The 18,657-nt window shown below is 43.3% G+C and overlaps 1 protein-coding gene across 1 annotated transcript; it reads left to right on the top strand.

The window, feature by feature from the left end:
• Positions 1 to 2,669: 2,669 nt before the first annotated feature.
• On the top strand, positions 2,670 to 18,385 carry FCRL2 (Fc receptor like 2). The gene is made up of 7 exons (XM_049772567.1): positions 2,670 to 2,788; positions 5,713 to 5,783; positions 10,471 to 10,737; positions 10,950 to 11,228; positions 12,936 to 13,223; positions 13,861 to 14,139; positions 18,057 to 18,385. The coding sequence occupies exons 1-7, from the start codon at positions 2,670 to 2,672 to the stop codon at positions 18,383 to 18,385; spliced, it is 1,632 nt and encodes a 543-aa protein (XP_049628524.1).
• Positions 18,386 to 18,657: the final 272 nt, after the last annotated feature.

The raw sequence follows: 18,657 nt of genomic DNA, 5'->3' as shown, positions 1-18,657 counted from the left end.
CGGGGGACCATATGGGATGCCGGAAATCAAACTGGGGTTCGTCCTTGGTTGGTCTTGTGTAAGGCAAATGCCGTACCACTGTGCTATCTCTCTGGCCCCTATATTGTTATTTTGATACCACCTACACATCTTTGTGGACAGTCCTTTTATGAAAGTCACCTTTTGTAATCATTAAATTCTATTTCCAATGTGAAACAAAGATTTTACCAAGGGGCCGGAGAGATAGTATGGAGGTAGGGTGTTTGCTTTCCATGCAGAAGGACAGTGGTTCAAATCCCGCATCCCATATATAATCCCCCGAGCCTGCCAGGAGTGATTTCTGAGCATAGAGCCAGGAGTAACCCCTGTCGGGTGTGACCCAAAAAAAAAAAAATTTACCAAAATTTATTCATGAACTTTGAACTGTGAGATTATAGGTATTTTATGTCCTTTTGGGCATGTACAGGCCCTTGGACAATTGCTGGGTACTTTGGAGCCAATATCTCAAATATTCATGGAGAAATTATATTACTTTTTTTTTTTGCAGGTATTTGGCTGAAACATTACATAGAAAGGAATGAATTGGTTTTGGAAAGATTTTTGTCTCCTACTAGACCCAACATAATACCATCTAATGCCATCCTTATTCCACTATCATTTTTTAAAAAAAAAAAATCATTTTTGGGGGGCCGGAGAGATAGGATGGAGGTATTTAGCAAAGTGTTTAAATAAAGATACTAATAAAAAGATTAATTGATTGTATGTCTAGGGAACATTCTCTGTATACTAAATTCTATCCCATTAATCTGAGGATCTATTTATTTCAATATCATGCTGTTTTTTTTGGTTTTTTTTTTGTTTTTTTTGTTTTTGGGCCACACCCGGTGACACTCAGGGGTTACTCCTGGCTATGCGCTCAGAAGTCGCTCCTGGCTTGGGGGACCATATGGGACGCCGGGGGATCGAACCGCGGTCCGTCCTAGGCTAGCGCAAGCAAGGCAGGCACCTTACCTCCAGCGCCACCGCCCGGCCCCTACCATGCTGTTTTAATGACTATTGTTTTGTAGTACAATTTAAACTTAGAGAAAGTGATGCTTCCCATCCTCTTTTTCCTAAGGGTTGCTTTAGCTATTTTTGAATGTTTATTATTCCAAATGAATTTCATGAGTGTTTAATTCACTTCTTTGAAGAATCATGGGTATCCTTAGAGGAATTGCATTAAATCTACAAAGCTTTGTGGAAAAAAATCATTTTTGGGGGTCGGAGAGATAGAATGGAGGTAGGGCATTTGCCTTGCATGTAGAAGGACAGTGGTTTGAATCCCAGCATCCCATATGGTCCCCGAGCCTGCCAGGAGCAATTTCTGAACATAGAGCCAGGAGTAATCCTTGAGTGCTGTCAGGTATGACCCAAAAACAAACAAACAAAAAATATTTCTTGAATTTTGTGAGGATCTCTATATAGTAGCTTCATGCAATGTTAGCATATTCTCACAGAATTGGGAATTTCCTAAGAGCCCAGACATCCTGAGTGATAAAGGGTATTTCCACTTGGAAGAAATGAGCCAAGTGGGGATGGAGTGGTGTCACAAGTGGTAGGGTTTCTGCCTTGCACGCAGCTGACCTAGGATGGACCACGGTTTGATCCCCCGGCGTCCCATATGGTTCCCCAAGCCAGGAGCTATTTCTGAGCACATATGCAGGAGTAACCCCTGAGCATTACCAGGTGTGGCCCAAAAGGCAAAAAAGGAAGGAAGGAAGGAAGGAAGGAAGGAAGGAAGGAAGGAAGGAAGGAAGGAAGGGAGGAAGAAAGGAAGGGAGGAAGGAAGGAGGAAGGAAGGAAGGGAGGGAGGGAGGGAGGAAAGAAGGGAGGAAGTAAGTAAGGAAAGAAGGGAGGAAGGAGGGAAGGAAGGAGGGAGGAAAGAAGGGAGGAAGGAAGGAGGGAGGGAGGGAAGGAGGGAAGGAGGGAGGGAAGGAAGGAAGGAGGGAGGGAGGGAAAGAGGGAGGGAAGGAGGGAGGAAGGGAAAGAGGGAGGGAAGGAAAGAGGGAAAAAAGGAGGAAAGGAAGGAGGGAGGGAGGGAGGGAAGGAAGAAGGGAGGGAGGGAAGGAAGGAAGGAAAAAAGAAAGAGAAAAGAAAGAAAGAAAGGAAGAAAGAAAGAAAGAAAAAGAAAGAGAAAGAAAAAGAAATAAAGAAGAAAGAAGGTAGAAATAAATAAGAAAGAAGGATGGTTGGAAGAAAGAGAGAAAGAAAGAAAGAAAGAAAGAAAGAAAGAAAGAATGAAGAAAGAAGGAAGGAAGAAAGAAAGAGAAAGAAAGAAAGAAGGAAAGAAGGAAAGAAGGAAAGAAAGAAGAAAGAAAAGAAAGAAAGAAAAAAAAGAAATGAGCCAAGTGATTTGAATCTTAGGAAGACTCAGACCTGGAAACTCCAGAAACTCAAAACACATTGAAATGCTTTCCTAGTGGGAGCTCAGTTAAATGCTAAATACTTCTGACAGTTTAAGAAGCATTTTTTGGTCAATACACACTCTTATCTCTGAGTATGTCTATTAAAAAGAACATTTATTCCCTCAGGCCTTCTGGGTGAATAAAAATAATGGCTCTAGGGGTAGAAACAATGCTGATTGCAAAAAGAGCTTTTCCACTTCCTTTTTTTTTTATCTCAATTTTTATAAAACCTGCCTGAATGACAGTATGCAGTTCAGCTTCAAAGTCAATGGAGATAGTTCCCTAGGACTTGAGTTGCAATTGACTAAAACTGAGAGAACATCTCACCAACTTCATGTTGCTGTGGCCATTGCTTCTGCTCCTAGGTAAGTAAGATGATAGAGAAGTAAGGTGAATCTAAAGTCAAAATGCCTCCTTCCTGGGCTTTCTAGAACTTCTTAAGCACCAATCTCTCCACTCAGATAAGTTGGAGTGGGCCTTAGCATCTAATTTAAAATCAACAGGTACTATGCAAATGAATACCGAGCTAAGCAGCTGTCCCAGGAAAAACAAAGAATTTTTGTTTTGGTGTGGGAAGTTGCGGTGTGTGTGTGTGAGTGTGTGTGTGTGTGTGTGTGTGTGTGTGTGTGTGTAGAATGGGCAGGAATGAATCTCTTTTCTAAGTAATTCTTCCTTTGTTTAGCATTCATTCATATAGAAATTATGATCTCTAGCAAAATGGAAAGTCTTCTTAATAGACTATCAAAGAATTTTATCTTTTTTGGGGGGCAGTATTGGGCCACACTCAGTGATGCTCAGGAGCTACTCCTGACTCTGCACTCAGAACTTAGTACTGGAGGTACTTGAGGGGGCCATATATGATGACAGGGATCAAATCTTAGGTTGGACCCATGCAAGGCAAGGGTCATACCTGAAGTATTATTGCTCTAGCCCATATTAAAGTTTTTTTTTTTTTTTTTTGGTGTTTGGGCTACACCGGGCGGTGCTCAGGGATTACTCCTGGCTGTCTGCTCAGAAATAGCTCCTGGCAGGCACGGGGGACCACGTGGGACACGGGATTTGAACCAACCACCTTAGGTCCTGGATTGGCTGCTTGCAAGGCAAACGCTGCTGTGCTATCTCTCCGGGCCCGTTATCTTTTCTTTTCTTTTCTTTTTTTTTTATATTAAAGAATTTTTATTAGAGTAAATTCTTTTTTTTTTTTTTGGTTTTTGAGGCCCCACCCTTTTGATGCTCAGGGATTACTCCTGGCTAAGCGCTCAGAAATCGCCCCTGGCTTGGGGGGACTATATGGGACGCTGGGGGATCGAACCGCGGTCCTTCCTTGGCTAGGCTTGCAAGGCAGACACCTTACCTCTAGCGCCACCTCACCAGCCCTGTAAATTCTATTTTCTTTTTTTTGTTTTTTTTTTTTTTTTTTTTTTTGGTTTTTTTTGTTGTTGTTGTTTTTGGGCCACACCCGGTGACACTCAGGGGTTACTCCTGGCTATGCGCTCAGAAGTCCCTCCTGGCGGGGCCGGGCGGTGGCGCTGGAGGTAAGGTGCCTGCCTTACCTGCGCTAGCCTAGGAGACGGACCGCGGTTCGATCCCCCGGCGTCCCATATGGTCCCCCAAGCCAGGAGCGACTTCTGAGCGCATAGCCAGGAGTAACCCCTGAGCGTTACCGGGTGTGGCCCAAAAAAAAAAAAACAAAAAAACCAAAAAAAAAAAAAAAAAAAGAAGTCCCTCCTGGCTTGGGGTACCATATGGGATGCCGGGGGATCGAACTGGGGTCCATCCAAGGCTAGCGCAGGCAAGGCAGGCACCTTACCTCTAGCGCCACCACCCGGCCCCTGTAAATTCTATTTTCATTTACATCCTCCTCTTTCCAAACTCCCACTTCTATTTCAAACTATACATTTTTTGGATGAATTCTTTTTTTTTTTTTTTTTTTTTTTGTGGTTTTTGGGTCACACCTGGCAGTGCTCAGGGGTTATTCCTGGCTCCAGGCTCAGAAATTGCTCCTGGCAGGCACGGGGGACCATATGGGACGCCGGGATTCGAACCGATGACCTCCTGCATGAAAGGCAAACGCCTTACCTCCATGCTATCTCTCCGGCCCCTTTTGGATGAATTCTTGACTACCTACTTGGACCTTGGAAAATTTTCCTAAAGATAAATAAGATTATAAATTTACTAGTAGTAAATTCTAGTAATCTACTTTATATTGTGGTTAAAACATACTGCTAGATGTAGATTAGGGATAGGGAGGAACTTTGTGAGTTCCTGAATGAGTAATGGTCAATAATAGTACAATAATACAAAATAGTACAATAGTACAAAAGGCAATAATAGTATAGCAGGTAGGGTATTTAAATTATACACGGCTAACTCTGGTTCAGTCCCCGGAACTTCATATGGATCCCCAAGTCCTGCCAGGACTGATTTCTGAGCACAGAAATAAGCCCTGAGCCCTGTTAGGTGTGGTCCAAAAACAAAAATAAATTAATGCTTGTTTCCTTCCTGGCCTTCTGGCTTCTGTGCTATCCCCATACGGCTAATCACCTTAAAGTAGAAAAATAACAAAAATTTTGAAAATTTGCCTGCTAGTAATAGTTTATAATTATTTTTATGAATCAATTATTTTTTTTTTTTTTTTGGTTTTTGGACCACACGTGCTCAGGGGTCACTCCTGGCTGTCTGCTCAGAAATAGCTCCTGGCAGGCACGGGGGACCATATGGGACACCAGGATTCGAACCAACCACCTTTGGTCCTGGATCGGCTGCTTGCAAGGCAAACGCCACTGTGCTATCTCTCTGGGCCCTGAATCAATTATTTTAATATGAACACTGGGTTGTTTGTAGATGAGAGAAGAAAAAATAAAAGAGGAAGTGAAAACAATAAAGGCATTAAAAAAGAAATAGGGCCATTAAAAAAGAAATAGAATAGCATAGTGGGTAGGGCATTTACCTTGTCTTTGAATGACCACTGGGTCCAATCCCCAACATCCCATATGGTCCCCTGAGCCACCACCATGAGTGATACCTAAGTGCAGAGCCAGGAGTAACCCCTGAGCACTGCCAGATTGACTTTAAAACATATATGTGTTTCTATATACATAAACATATATAAACATATAAACACATATATAAAATATATTTTTATATAGGGACTAGGGGAAGGATAGCTGGGAAGAAAGGGATAGGATAGATAGTAAAGGGGAAAAGAAAAGAAAGAAGAGAAAGGAAAACTTTAGAGAACTAAAAACTTAAAAAAAAACTTTAGAAAAACTTTAGAGAATTTTTTAAGTTTAAATTTTCTGATCCTTCTAGTGAATCTCTTACTCTATTTTCTTACAGCTCCCACAGGCATCCTGTCAGGTGAGTCATTATTTTAGCTTCTTGGGAATTATTCTTTCTAAAAAAAAATTTTGGGGGGTCACATCCAGCAGCGCTCAGGGGTTACTTCTGGCTCTACACTCAGAAACTGCTCCTGGCAGGTTTGGGGGACTATATAGAAAGCCAGGAGGCCAGGATGCCCTTCTGCATGCAAGGCAAATGCCCTACCTCCATGCTATCTCTCTCCGGCCCCTTCTAAAAATATTTTTATTATAATACTGTGATTTACCTAGTTGTTCATAACACAGTTGTTCATATACAATTGTTTCAGGCATTAAATGTTCCAACACCAATTCCTTCACCAATATGACCTTCCCTCCAATTTTGGACCTAACACTGCAGCCTGCCACCTTGCAGGCATAAACAAATTTACTGCATATTGTTTGGTACACACAAAGGTAAATGCTATTGATCAAACTTAGATCAATAGTGTTAATTTGTAATAATAGTTTTTTTTTTTTTTTTGGTTTTTGGGCCACACCCGGTAACGCTTAGGGGTTACTCCTGGCTATGTGCTCAGAAGTTGCTCCTGGCTTGGGGGACCATATGGGACGCCGGGGGATCGAACCGCGGTCAGTCCAAGGCTAGCGCAGGCAAGGCAGGCACCTTACCTTTAGCGCCACCGCCCGGTCCCTGTAATAATAGTTTTATTTCTCAATGGTGTTACTAAAGTCATTGTCTAAGGACTAATTGGGCTGTGATTGGTGTTGATACTTCTGAGTTACTGTTTAGGGTCACTGAGCTTGATAGTCTTATGTGCAACTTTCCCATCAGATTTGCTGTAATCCTACTAGGCTGACACTGCTATATAATTTGGAGATGATAGCAGCTGCATGCAGCCACCTAGTCCAGGATCTATTAATCTGGGAACAATTTGGTGACTTGGCAGTCTGATAAAGTTAAACTGAGGTGCTTATCCATTGCTGGAGAAAAAAGAGGGCTTTTAGGGTTTAGCTGTGGGCTGCCATGCCTTCATGCAGAAAGAGGAATCTGCCTGCCTCTTTCTGAGAAGGCCAGAGAGTTGTCAGAAGATTCAGCAGACATCATATTCTTTTGAAGTTTATCGGTAGTTGTCCTGAGAGTCATTCTTTCTCTTCCAGGTCAGAACAAGGTCTGCTCATCCCAGTCCCTTAATTTAAGATATAGGGTCAGGGATAAGACTGGGTTGAGGAGAACAATGTCTAATGCCTTGTCGAGGTCCTTGTCATGCAGGGATATTGCATGAATCTCTGCTCTATTGCCTGCCTGTTTTATAAACAACACCTGCTCTGCTCCTTTCAAGGCATTTAAGTAACATTGCTTTATTATAGTGTAAATGTTTGGGCCAGAGAGATAGCATGGAGGTAAAGCATTTGCCTTGCATGCAGAAGAATGGTGGTTCGAATCCTGGCATCCCATATGGTCCCCCAAGCCTGCCCGGAGCGATTTCTAAGGTAGAGCCAGGAGTAACTCCTGAGCTGCTGGGTGTGTTCCCAAAACAAAAACAAACAAACAAACAAAAGAGTGTAAATGTTAATACTTATAGGGATATCATACCCACCATCAAATGTCAGTATCTCTCCACTACTTTTCACAGGAGCCTTTCTGTACACTCCTCTCCACCTTGTGCAAGATATACTCCCTACCTACTATACTGTTTCTCCTGCCCTTACACTAACACGTTCTTTATCTAGTCATCTCTCTTTACCGCATTTGAGTTGTTTCTAAATTGTGGTTGTTAAAGTTCTGCAGTAAACATAGATGTGAACATCTCTCCCCCCTTTTTTAAATGAGGCAAAAGAGTTTTATTGAAAAAAATTAGGAAAGTGTGAGGGGAGAGAAAAAGAGAAGGATACATATGAGAGAACACAAGTTTCTCCAGCACAGAATAAAAGCCTGAATATACCTTTCTGGATTAATATTTTATCACTCTTAACATAGATATCAAGGAGTAAAATTACTGAATCATACAAGTCATAATTTCCATTTTTTGACAAATCTTCATACTGTTTTCCATAGAGGTTTAGTCAGTTTGCAATCCCACCAAAACTGAAGATTCCCTTTCACTAAATTACCACCAAGACTCATTTCTGATCTTTTTGTTCTACCAAAAATGATTTCCCAAATTCTCTCAAGGCTACAGGCCTGGGAAACAGAGAGGGCTAGTCCTCTTTTCTTCTGTACCAGCTTTAAGGGAACAGTCTCAAAGAACTCATTACATTGTGTGCTTGTTTCCTGGAGGGACAGATCCTTAATACTACATTAACTCTCTGATGTCCATTATCTCAAGGTGAGATGTTTTCATGGAGACACCAACTCCAGTGTTTCCCAAATGGCCAATGGCACAGTCTAGGGAGACTGCTATAGTTTCAAGTGCAATATGGGATGCCATGTGCTTTCCATTTGTTTGCAGAAATGAAGTAGATTTTCAGGGAGTCCTCAATTTTTTTTTCTGAAAAGGAAAATTTCCAAGTCAAGCATCTATCCTCTGTATTATTATCTCTCCAGCCCTAGGGATATCAACTTTTAATGGCCAAAGAAGCTGGTACATATGCAAGATTCAGGTTTGATTCACCTAATAACATGGAGCATAGCTAAATGCAAGGGGCATGAACACTAAACCAGGAGTAGCTTCAGAGCACCACTATAAGTAACCCAGAAAAGAAAAAAAATGAGTGTGGAAGATGAAACAGTACTAACTGGGCTGGAGAGATAGTACAGAGCATAAGGCACTTGCCTGGCATACAGTTGGCCCAGGTTTGATCTTGGTCTCTAGCATTCCCATCTAGTCCCCTGAGTTCTCCAGGGGTAATCCTTTTTTGTTGTTGTTGTTATTTTGGGGGGGGGGGATCCACACCTGGTGGCACTAAGGGGTTACTCCTGACTCTGTGCTCAGAAATTGCTCCTGGCTGGCTCAGGGGACCATATAGGATGCCGGGATCTGAACCATCATTTGTCCTGGATTGGCTGTGTGCAAAGCAAACACCCTACCACTGGGCTATCTCTCTGGCCCCTCCAGTAATTTCTGAATGCAGAGCCAGGAGTAATCACTGAGCATAGCCAGGTCAGGAAAAAAAAAACTCACTAAGTAAAAGAGAGCTTGGCTTTAATAAATAGGGGCTGGAGAGAACAGTAGGTTACTAGGAAATAGTGGCTGCTCAGCTTCTTGACTTATGTACTAATTTTCTCCCTCTCTTTGAATAGAAATGAATAGGGGGGTGGCAGAGAGAAATCACCAAGTGCGATTTCTGAGTTCAGAGCCAGGAGTAACCCGAGTGCTGCCGGTGTGGCCAAAAAAAAAAAAAAAGAGAAAGAAGGAAGGAAGGAAGGGAGGGAGGAAGGAAGGGAGGAAGGAAGGAAGGAAGGAAAAGAAAGGAAAAGGAAGGAAGAAAAGGAAGGAAGGAAAGAAAGAAAGAGAGAAAGAAGGAAGGAAGAGAGAAAGAGAAAGAAGAAAGAAAGAGAGAGAGAGAGAAAGAAAGAAAGAAAGAAAGAAAGAAAGAAAGAAAGAAAGAAAGAAAGAAAGAAAGAAAGAAAGAAAGAAAGAAAGAAAGAAAGAAAGAAAGTGTAGCATGAAATAATTAACGATGGGGCTGGATGGCGATGGATGGAGGCCTTTGTGCTTAGGTCCCAGCCACGTGGCTTCATCCCCCATCCAGCTGGCGGGTTCCAGGCCCAGGTGATCGGCGTAATCAAGACTCACTCACAGGCAGGCTTCAGGAAGCATTAACTTTATTCATACCCTATTTACCACATGTGTGTGGCCTATCTCATAACCTTTTAAGCACTAGTTATTCTTGGCCCCGCATCTAAACTCCTTTCAGCCATCTTCCTCAGAGCGCCCAGCAGCGCAGAAAGGGCCAAGAGCCAAAGGGGCAAAAGCCAAAAGGCCAAAAGGGCCGAATTCCCTTGGTCCAAGCCTTATCTACCTTTTCCCAGACCCCTCCCAGGAATGGGAGGGGCTCGCAGGTAAAGTTACACCTACTATCCGGTTCCCAAGACCCCTCCCAGAAAAGGGTGGGTCTAGGGTTTTAAATAGGTACACCCACAAGAAAGAAAAGAAAAGAAAGAAAGAAAGAAAGAAAGAAAGAAAGAAAGAAAGAAAGAAAGAAAGAAAGAAAGAAAGAAAGAAAGAAAGAAAGAAAGAAAGAAAGAAAGAAAGAAAGAAAGAAAGAAAGAAAGAAAGAAAGAAAGAAAGAAAGAAAGAAAGAAAGAAAGAAAGAAAGAAAGAAAGAAAGAAAGAAAAAGGAAGGAAGGAAGGAAGGAAAGAAATGAGTACAGGGACAGGAGCAACAGTACAACAGTTTAAGGTGCTTATTTTGCACCTGGCAGACCTGAGTTCAATCCCTAGGACCACTGAGCACAGCCAGGCATGATCTCTGAGCACAGAGCCAGGATTAAGTCTTTTTTTTTGGGGGGGGGGCCACACCCGGCAGTGCTCAGGGGTTACTCCTGGCTGTCTGCTCAGAAATAGCTCCTGGCAGGCACGGAGGACCATATGGGACACCGGGATTCAACCAACCACCTTTGGTCCTGGATCGGCTGCTTGCAAGGCAAACGCCGCTGTGCTATCTCTCCGGGCCCAGGATTAAGTCTTGAGCATTGCCAGGTGAAGCCCCAAAACAAATAAGCAAACAAACAGAAATGGGTGCAAAGGCAAAGGAATCTTTGTTCTACATGCTTTCTATTGCAGATTGGCTAAGCCTCGACATGCCAAGGTATGCCTATGAAGGAGATGAGGTGGTTGTGAGATGCTCTGGGGAGAACAATACCTTTTTCAAGAAGCTAATATACTACAAAGACGGACTACAGATAGCCGTTTATAAAAGTGTCTTGAGTTACACCATTTTACATGCAACAATCAGTGACAGCGGTTCCTATTATTGTAAGATACACAAAAATCATCGCTGGTTTATAGAGGTGACTGATGAATCAAGAAGTGAACAGCTGACAGTTCAAGGTGAGTGTCTCACTCTTCAAATCAGTGGGATTGGGAGGGAATATGGACTTGAGAGCAGACCAAGAATCAAGATAAGGATGAATATTTCAGGAGGAGAGGGTGGGTGGCTGATTATGTGTCCTCAAACCTAAGTTGTGTGTCCTGCTCAGTGGGGCTGAGAAGGCAACTCCATACATCACTAACTAATGGTCTCTGTATGCTTCTGTCTCCAGAGTTGTTTCGAACCCCTCTTCTGACAATCAGTTCCTCCCAACCCACTGAGGGAACTTCAGTGACCCTGTCCTGTAACACCAGACTCCCTTCAGAAAGGTCATGGATAAGTCTTGACTACTTGTTCTTCTGGAATGGTTATACCCTTCAATCTGACTGGAGATCATCATTGCAGATCTCAGCAATAAGGAAAGAAGACTCAGGAGATTACTGGTGTGAGGCAAGGACCAAATCTCACACTGTCTCAAAGAACAGCTCTCGGTCCCATATTGCTGTACAGAGTGAGCATCTCTGGACTGAAGGGGGGTGTGTGAAATGGGCAGCAGTGGGACAAACAGGTCCTGAACAGACTTGGGGTCACTCTTTTCATGTGTCCTTTCCCTCTACCTGAATATGGGGATTCAATGATTCATCCAGACTCTACTCTATTAATTCTTTTGTGGCACCATTTCCCAGTAGTTTGGTTCACCTGTCAGGAAAAAAAATGATAATAATATATCTGCATTACATGCGTATGACTTATATTTGAGAAAATATATCTATTGTGGACTTATTATGCAAGAAGTAAATGTTCCCTCATGATGAAAGAAATAACAAAGTACTAAATATAATGCTAAGAAATAGAACACTAAACCCAAATTACTATGTTCAGTTCTTGGAAAACCCCCAGATACCAGAAATAGCTGAAAAGGAAAGACCTATAGAAAGTGTGTCTGTCACAAAGCACTCCCAAAGCAGTGTTTAGCATAACCTTCACAGCAACATTAAGGAGTAAACAATACTTTTAAGAGGTATTGTTTGAATCCCATCTACATACCTGGAAGCTAAAAGCACAGAGATATTAAGTGATCTAGCCAAAGCCTTCTGGTTTCAGTTACATGCTGCTGCTGCTGTTCCTCCTCCTCCTCTTCTTCCTCCTCCTCCTCCTTCTCCTCCTCCCCTTCTTCCTCCTCCCCTTCCTCCTCTTTTTCCTCCTTCTTTATTTTCTCCTTCTCCCTCCTCCCCCCTCTTCCTCCTCCCCTCCTCCTCCTTCTTCTTTTTCTTTTTCTTCTTCTCCTCCTCCTCCTCCTTCTACTTCTCCTCTTTCTTCTCCTCCTTCTTTATCTTTCTCCTCCTCTTCCTCCTTTTTATTGGGCCATATCCAGTGCTTACTCCTGGCTCTACACTTCAGGATCACCCCCCACCCTGGAACTGATTAGGGGACTATCTGGAATGTCAGGGAATGTACCCAAGCCAGCAGTTTACAAGGCAAGCACCCTACCTGCTGTACTATCACTTCAGCCCCCTCGATTTGTGCCTTTTGAACTATCTTGCTACCCTCTCTATATGCTAATACAGAGTGGATGAATAGCTGCCTTTTGCTAAAGTTTCCAATGTTATAAGTAGTTTATACATATATCTCTTCTAATCCTTATGAAAACTCTAAGATGTGAATATTTTTATATTATGTCTTTGAGAAAACTAAGGAAGAGATTAACTGACCTACCATGATCATGCACTGCATAAGAGGCAGAACACAGTGGAACTCCTTTTATGGTTCCTGCTTCCCCAAGAAAGAGCAAGGTCATTATGGCCCGTAGTCAATGAAACTGGAGAGAATAGAGAGGGCTAAAATGTGAAGAACACATAATGCCAGGTACTGGATGTTTAGTAGACAAGTGGTGCTGCCTAATGGCTCTCAGTTTTGCTCCCTCTTCTGCCTAAACATCCCTTTTTGGGGGGTCACACCCAGCGGTGCTCAGGGGTTACTCCTGGATCTGCACTCATAAATCACTCCTGGCAGGTTCAGGGGATCATATGGGATGCCAGATTTCGAACCACCATTCGTCCTGGATCAGCTGCATGCAAGGCAAACTCCCTACCGCTTGCTGTGCTATCTCTTCAGCCCCCTAAACATCCCATTTTGCTCACTCCACCTTCAATTATGCTCAGCATATGGTATGACCAGTACTCACTTAAGCTTCATCCATTTTCTCATGTTCACACAGGGATCCCAGTGTCCGGTGTACTCCTGGAGACTCAGTCCCGGAGAGCTCAGGCATTTAAAGGAAAGACATTGGTCCTAGTCTGCTCTGTGGTTAATGGCACAGGGAACATCACATTCTCCTGGTACAGAGAGGACACAAACGAGAGTCTGAGGAGGAAAAGTGGGAGTTTCCAGAGAGCAGAGCTGGAAACCTCTGTAATCAATGAGACCAATGCAAGGAACTACTATTGTACAGCTGACAATGGCTACGGCCATGTCCAGAGTGCAACCTTGAATATCATAGTGAGAAGTAAGTAGTACTCTGTTAATTGTCCAATATTTCTTTTTTGTGTGGGGGAGGAGGAGGGGGGAAAAGGTTATGGGCTGTAGATTTGTACCATAAATAGACAGTATTCTGGGCTTATTCCTGGCTCTGTACTCAGGGATCACTCCTGGTTGGGCTCACGGGAACCATATGGCATGCCATGAATCAAACCAGATCTGCAGTATGCAAGGCAATGCACTTAATCCACTGTAATGTTATTCTGGCCCCTCCAACACTTCCTGAGTGGGGCTGATTTCTTCCCGGAACAGTGAGGATATTTCAAGATGGTAAGGGACCAGAACTGTTGAAGAGGTTGAGGTAAACAGTATTTAAGGAGTATTGTTATGTATAAAAATTTATTTAAAAAAAAAAAAGAGTATTGTTATGATGTGGTGCTGGAGTGGTGGTGCAGAGGAGAAAAACATGCGGAGACATAGGATAGGTCACAGGCACAGGCACAAGTGTGTTCATCTAAGCAGTGTTTGTGCAAGAGATGCCATTGTGGAAAAAAAAATGATGGACTGGAGGAATGTTATGAGGAGCTTTACGAGGAGGACAGAGTGAGTTGTAAGTCTGTACTAACAAGAGAAATCTTCTTTGATGGTCATTCCACTTCTCTCAGTTCCAGTGTCTCAGCCTGTCTTCACCCACAGTGCTCCCAGAAACCAGGCCTTCTCTGGGGATATGTTAGAGCTTCTCTGCGAAGATAACAGAGCATCTCCCCCAATTCTGTACTGGTTTTATCGTGAAAATATTGTACTGGGAAATATCTCAATGCCATTTGGAGGAGCAGCATCCTTCAGCCTCTCTTTGACTAGAGAACATTCTGGGAACTACTACTGTGAAGCAGACAATGGCCTGGGGCCCCAACGCAGTGAAGCGGTTCCACTCAAAGTCACAGGTAAGAGATGTGCAGTGGCTCTCTTCAGAGGCTGTTATTGCTAAGCAATAGATTGTGCAGTCTTTCTTGCCCCTCGAGGCTGCTTTGAAGTTCATAGAGAGTCTATAGATCCTAGAATATTCTCCTTTCTATTAATCTTTGTTTTTGTTTTTGGGCCACACTCAGTGATGCTCAGGGGTTATTCCTGGCGATGCACTCAGAAATCGCTCCTGGCTTGGGGGACCAAATGGGACACCTGTCCTAGGCTAGTTCGGGCAAGGCAGACGCCTTGCGCCATTGCACCGGCCCCATTTTCTATCAGTATTAATGACAGCATGGACCCATTACTATTTCCCTCAGTGAAATCATCAGATCTGTAAAGTGAATAAGTTAGTATATTCAGGGTGTGTGTGTGTGTGTGTGTGTGTGTGTGTGTGTGTGTGTGTGTGTGTGTGTACTATAATAAGTGTTTATATGCAGGCTCTGCTATGACAAAAGGGTGGGTGAGAGGAAGGAGACATAACTAGCCCCAATAAATATATTGGGAAAGGGTAGGGAAAAAAATAAACCAGAAAATTTTTACTAGAATTATCTCAATGAATCTCCATAAGAACTCACGTTTTACTGGTGAGCAAATGAAATATAGATTACTTTGAGGCCAGAGCAGTGGCACAACAGTAGGGTGTTTGTCTTGTAAGTGGCTGACCTAGGACGGACCACTCCTTAATCCCCAGTGTCCCCCAAGCCAGAAGCGATTTCTGAGCACATAGCCAGGAGTAACTCCTGAGCATAACTGGTTGTGGCCAAAAAATCAAAAATTCAAAAAGAGAAATAAAAGAAAAAAAAGAAATATAGATTACTTAATTGATCATACAACTTATAGATGCAAAGATAGAATTTTAGGCTGAGGTCACCAGAATATACTAAAGTGGTCATATAATTTTTTCATTTAATATATTATTGTGAAGAATTTTATTAATAGGTACTGGTGTTAATTTTTTTATTTTTGGTTTTGGTTTTGGGGTCATACCTGGCAGTGCTCAGGGGTTACTCTTGGCTCTACATTCAAAAATCATTCCTGGCAGGCTCAGGGGACCATATGGGATGCCGGGATTCAAACCACCATCCTTCTGCATGCAAGGCAAACACCCTACCTCCGTGCTTTCTCTCCGGCCCCCTGGTGTTAAATTTCTGCTTGTTTAGTCATGTCATCATCATTAATAGTCAAATACATGTTGCTAATAGTTTTTTTTGGTTTGTTTTGTCTTGGGGCCACACCTGGCAGTGCTCAGGAGTTACTCCTGGCTCTGCACTCAGAAATCACTCCTGGCAGGCTGAGAGGACTATATGAGATGCCAAGGATTGAACCAGAGTCTGTCCCAGGTCGGCAGTACGCAAGGCAAAAGCCCTGCCTCTATGCTAACATTCCGGCCCTGTTCACTTTAATTTCTTTTTTTTTTTTTTTTTTTGGTTTTGGGGTCACACCCGCTGATGCTCAGGGGTTACTCCTGGCTATGTGCTTAGAAATCACTCCTGGGGCCGGAGAGATAGCATGGAGGTAAGGCGTTTGCCTTTCATGCAGGAGGTCATCAGTTCGAATCCCGCGCCCCATATGGTTCCCCGTGCCTGCCAGGAGCAATTTCTGAACCTGGAGCCAGGAGTAACCCCTGAGCACTGCCGGGTGTGACCCAAAAACCAAAAACCAACCAACCAAACAAACAAACAAAAGAAATCACTCCTGACGTGGGGGACTATATGGGACGCCAGAGAATGGAACTTATGGTCTGTCCTAGGTTAGCGCATGCAAGGCAAACAAATGCCCTATGGTAGCTTGCGCCACCACTCCAGCCCCGATACTTAAATTTTTTTAAAAATGTTTTTTGCTTTAGTTTTTTGGGCCACATCCAGTGGTGCTCAGTACTCCTGGATCTGTGCTCAGGAATCAATCCTGGCAGGCTCAGGAAACCATATAGGATGCCAGCTATCAAACTTGGGTCTGCTGCATGCAAAGCAAATACCCTTATTTTAAATTTTTGTATCGTGGGTTTTCTTTTACAAACTTAGCTTGCAAAAGTTTTGCAAACCTAGTTTTCTTTTTCTTTCTTTTCAAATAGTTTAATATACTTTTTATTTCAAAATAATAGATTTGCAGAAATATTGCAAAGAAAGTACACAAAATTCTTCTTTTTTTGGTTTTTGGGTCACACCCAGCAGTGCTCAAGGGTTACTCCTGCCTCTACGCTCAGAAATCGCTCCTGGCAGGCTCGGGGGACCATATCGGATGCCGGGATTCGAACCACCGTCCTTCAGCATGCAAGGCAAATGCCTCACCTCCATGCTATCTCTCTGGCCCTGAAACTTTTGTGTGTGTGTGTGTGTGTGTGTTTGAAACTTCTTTTTTTTTAATCTGTGAAATAATTTTAATCTAATAATATTTTTATTTTGGGGCTGGAGAGATAGCACAGCGGTAGGGCATTTGCCTTGCACACGGCCAACCCGGGGCAGACCTGGGTTCGATTCCTGGCATCCCATATGGTTCCCTGAGGGCTGGAGAGATAGCATGGAGGAAAGGCATTTGCCTTGCATGCAGAAGGACGGTGGTTCGAATACCGACATCCCATATGGTCCTCCGAGCCTGCCAGGAGCGATTTATGAGTGTAGAGCCAGGAGTAACCCCTGAGCGCAGCCGGGTGTGACCCCCCCAAAACAAAACAAAACAAAACACTATATGGTCCCCTGAGCCTGGCAAGTGTGATTTCTGAGTGCAGAGCTAGGAGTAAGCTCTGAGCACTGTCGGGTGTGGCCCCAAAAAGCCAAACAAAAACAAAAATAAGAACAAACAAACTTTATTTCAGCATCATGATTACAAACATGCTTGTAGTTGGGTCTCAGTGATAATATATATGAGTGAGGGCCCGGAGAGATAGCACAGTGGCGTTTGCCTTGCAAGCAGCCGATCCAGGACCAAAGGTGGTTGGTTCGAATCCCGGTGTCCCACATGGTTCCCCCATGCCTGCCAGGAGCTATTTCTGAGCAGACAGCTAGGAGTAACCCCTGACAACCGCTGGGTGTGGGTCCCCCCCAAAAAAATATATGAGTGAGAGAAATAGAATGTCTGTCTCGAATGCAGGTAGGGGGTGGAGGAGGAGGGAAATGGAGGGCATTGGTGGTAGGAATGTTGCACTGGTGAAGTGGGAGGTGTTCATTTTTTTTTATAACTAAACCTAATTTTAGTTTTAGTGGCAAGTTAGTCTAAGAATCTTTTCAGAAGTATTTTATATTGTCTGTGTTCTGAAGCATTTAAGACAAAATTAGAGGGTTAGGAATGTGTCCCAGTGGTAGAGCACTTGTGAATTTGTGAAGCCCTGAATTTGTATTTCAGCACTGAAAAATAAATATATAAAAGAATTATTTGCTATTTAAAAAGTCCAAATATCTTTCTAACCTTTCTAATTGTTACCTCCATTGTTAAGTTACTTTTATTCATCTTTTCAAGATGTCTACACTTCACTAAAATTATTTGACTACTTTTACTCAATTACTCATTTATTCAGATTTTCAAAAACTTAATGCTATGATATTTTCCCAGATATGGGGGTCTTTGTAGAGAGACATGCCATTAGGAAAGGGCAATGAGGTGCCCACATTCTCTGGCATCCTAATTATTATTATTATTATTTTTTGGTCACAACCGGCAGGGTTCAGGTGTTACTCCTGGCTCTATGCTCAGAAATCGCTCCTGGCAGGCTCAGGGGACCATATGGGGTGCCGAGATTCGAACCACCGACCTTCTACATGCAAGGCAAATAAATACCTTACCTCCATGCTATCTCTCCGGCCCTGGCACCCTAATTATTAACAATTCCCTCCACCATCCCTTATACGTCCACTATCATGGAACAACTTAACACAAAAATTGATATCCACTCTGTTTACAGAGACCCCATCCAAAGTCCGTTTGATGTATGGTTCACACCGCTGTGAAGGACGAGTGGAAGTGGAGCAGGAAGGTCACTGGGGCACTGTGTGTGATGATGGCTGGGACATGAAGGATGTGGCTGTGGTGTGCCGGGAGCTGGGCTGTGGAGCAGCTAAGCACACACCTGCAGGTATAATATACCTACCAGAGGCAGAAAAGAGCCAACCAGTGTTTATTCAGGTAGCCCTGTGCAATGGAACAGAAGAGGCTCTGGCTGAATGTGCACAGGTTGAGATCTTTGACTGTGAACATGATGAAGATGCAGGGGCAGTGTGTGAAAATAAGTAAGGGTGAGGGAGTAGGAGCTATGGGCTTCTCCAGCTCCTGTTCACTTTGCCACTCAACTGTGCCTTTTCTGCACTCTTTTTTTTTTTTTTTTTGGTTTTTGGGCACACCCGACAGTACTCAGGAATTACTCCTGGCTCTCCGCTCAGAAATTGCTCCTGAGAGGGTCAGGGGATCATACGGGATGCTGGGATTCGAACCACCATCCTTCTGCATGCAAAGCAAACACCCTACCTCCATGCTATCTCTCTGGCCCTTTTCTGCACTCTTTTATA

The sequence above is a fragment of the Suncus etruscus genome, chromosome 4 (genome assembly GCF_024139225.1).
Source record: "Suncus etruscus isolate mSunEtr1 chromosome 4, mSunEtr1.pri.cur, whole genome shotgun sequence".
NCBI lineage: Eukaryota > Metazoa > Chordata > Mammalia > Eulipotyphla > Soricidae > Suncus > Suncus etruscus.
Note: the sequence above shows the minus strand (reverse complement) of the source record. Positions and strands in the feature narration are given on the sequence as shown.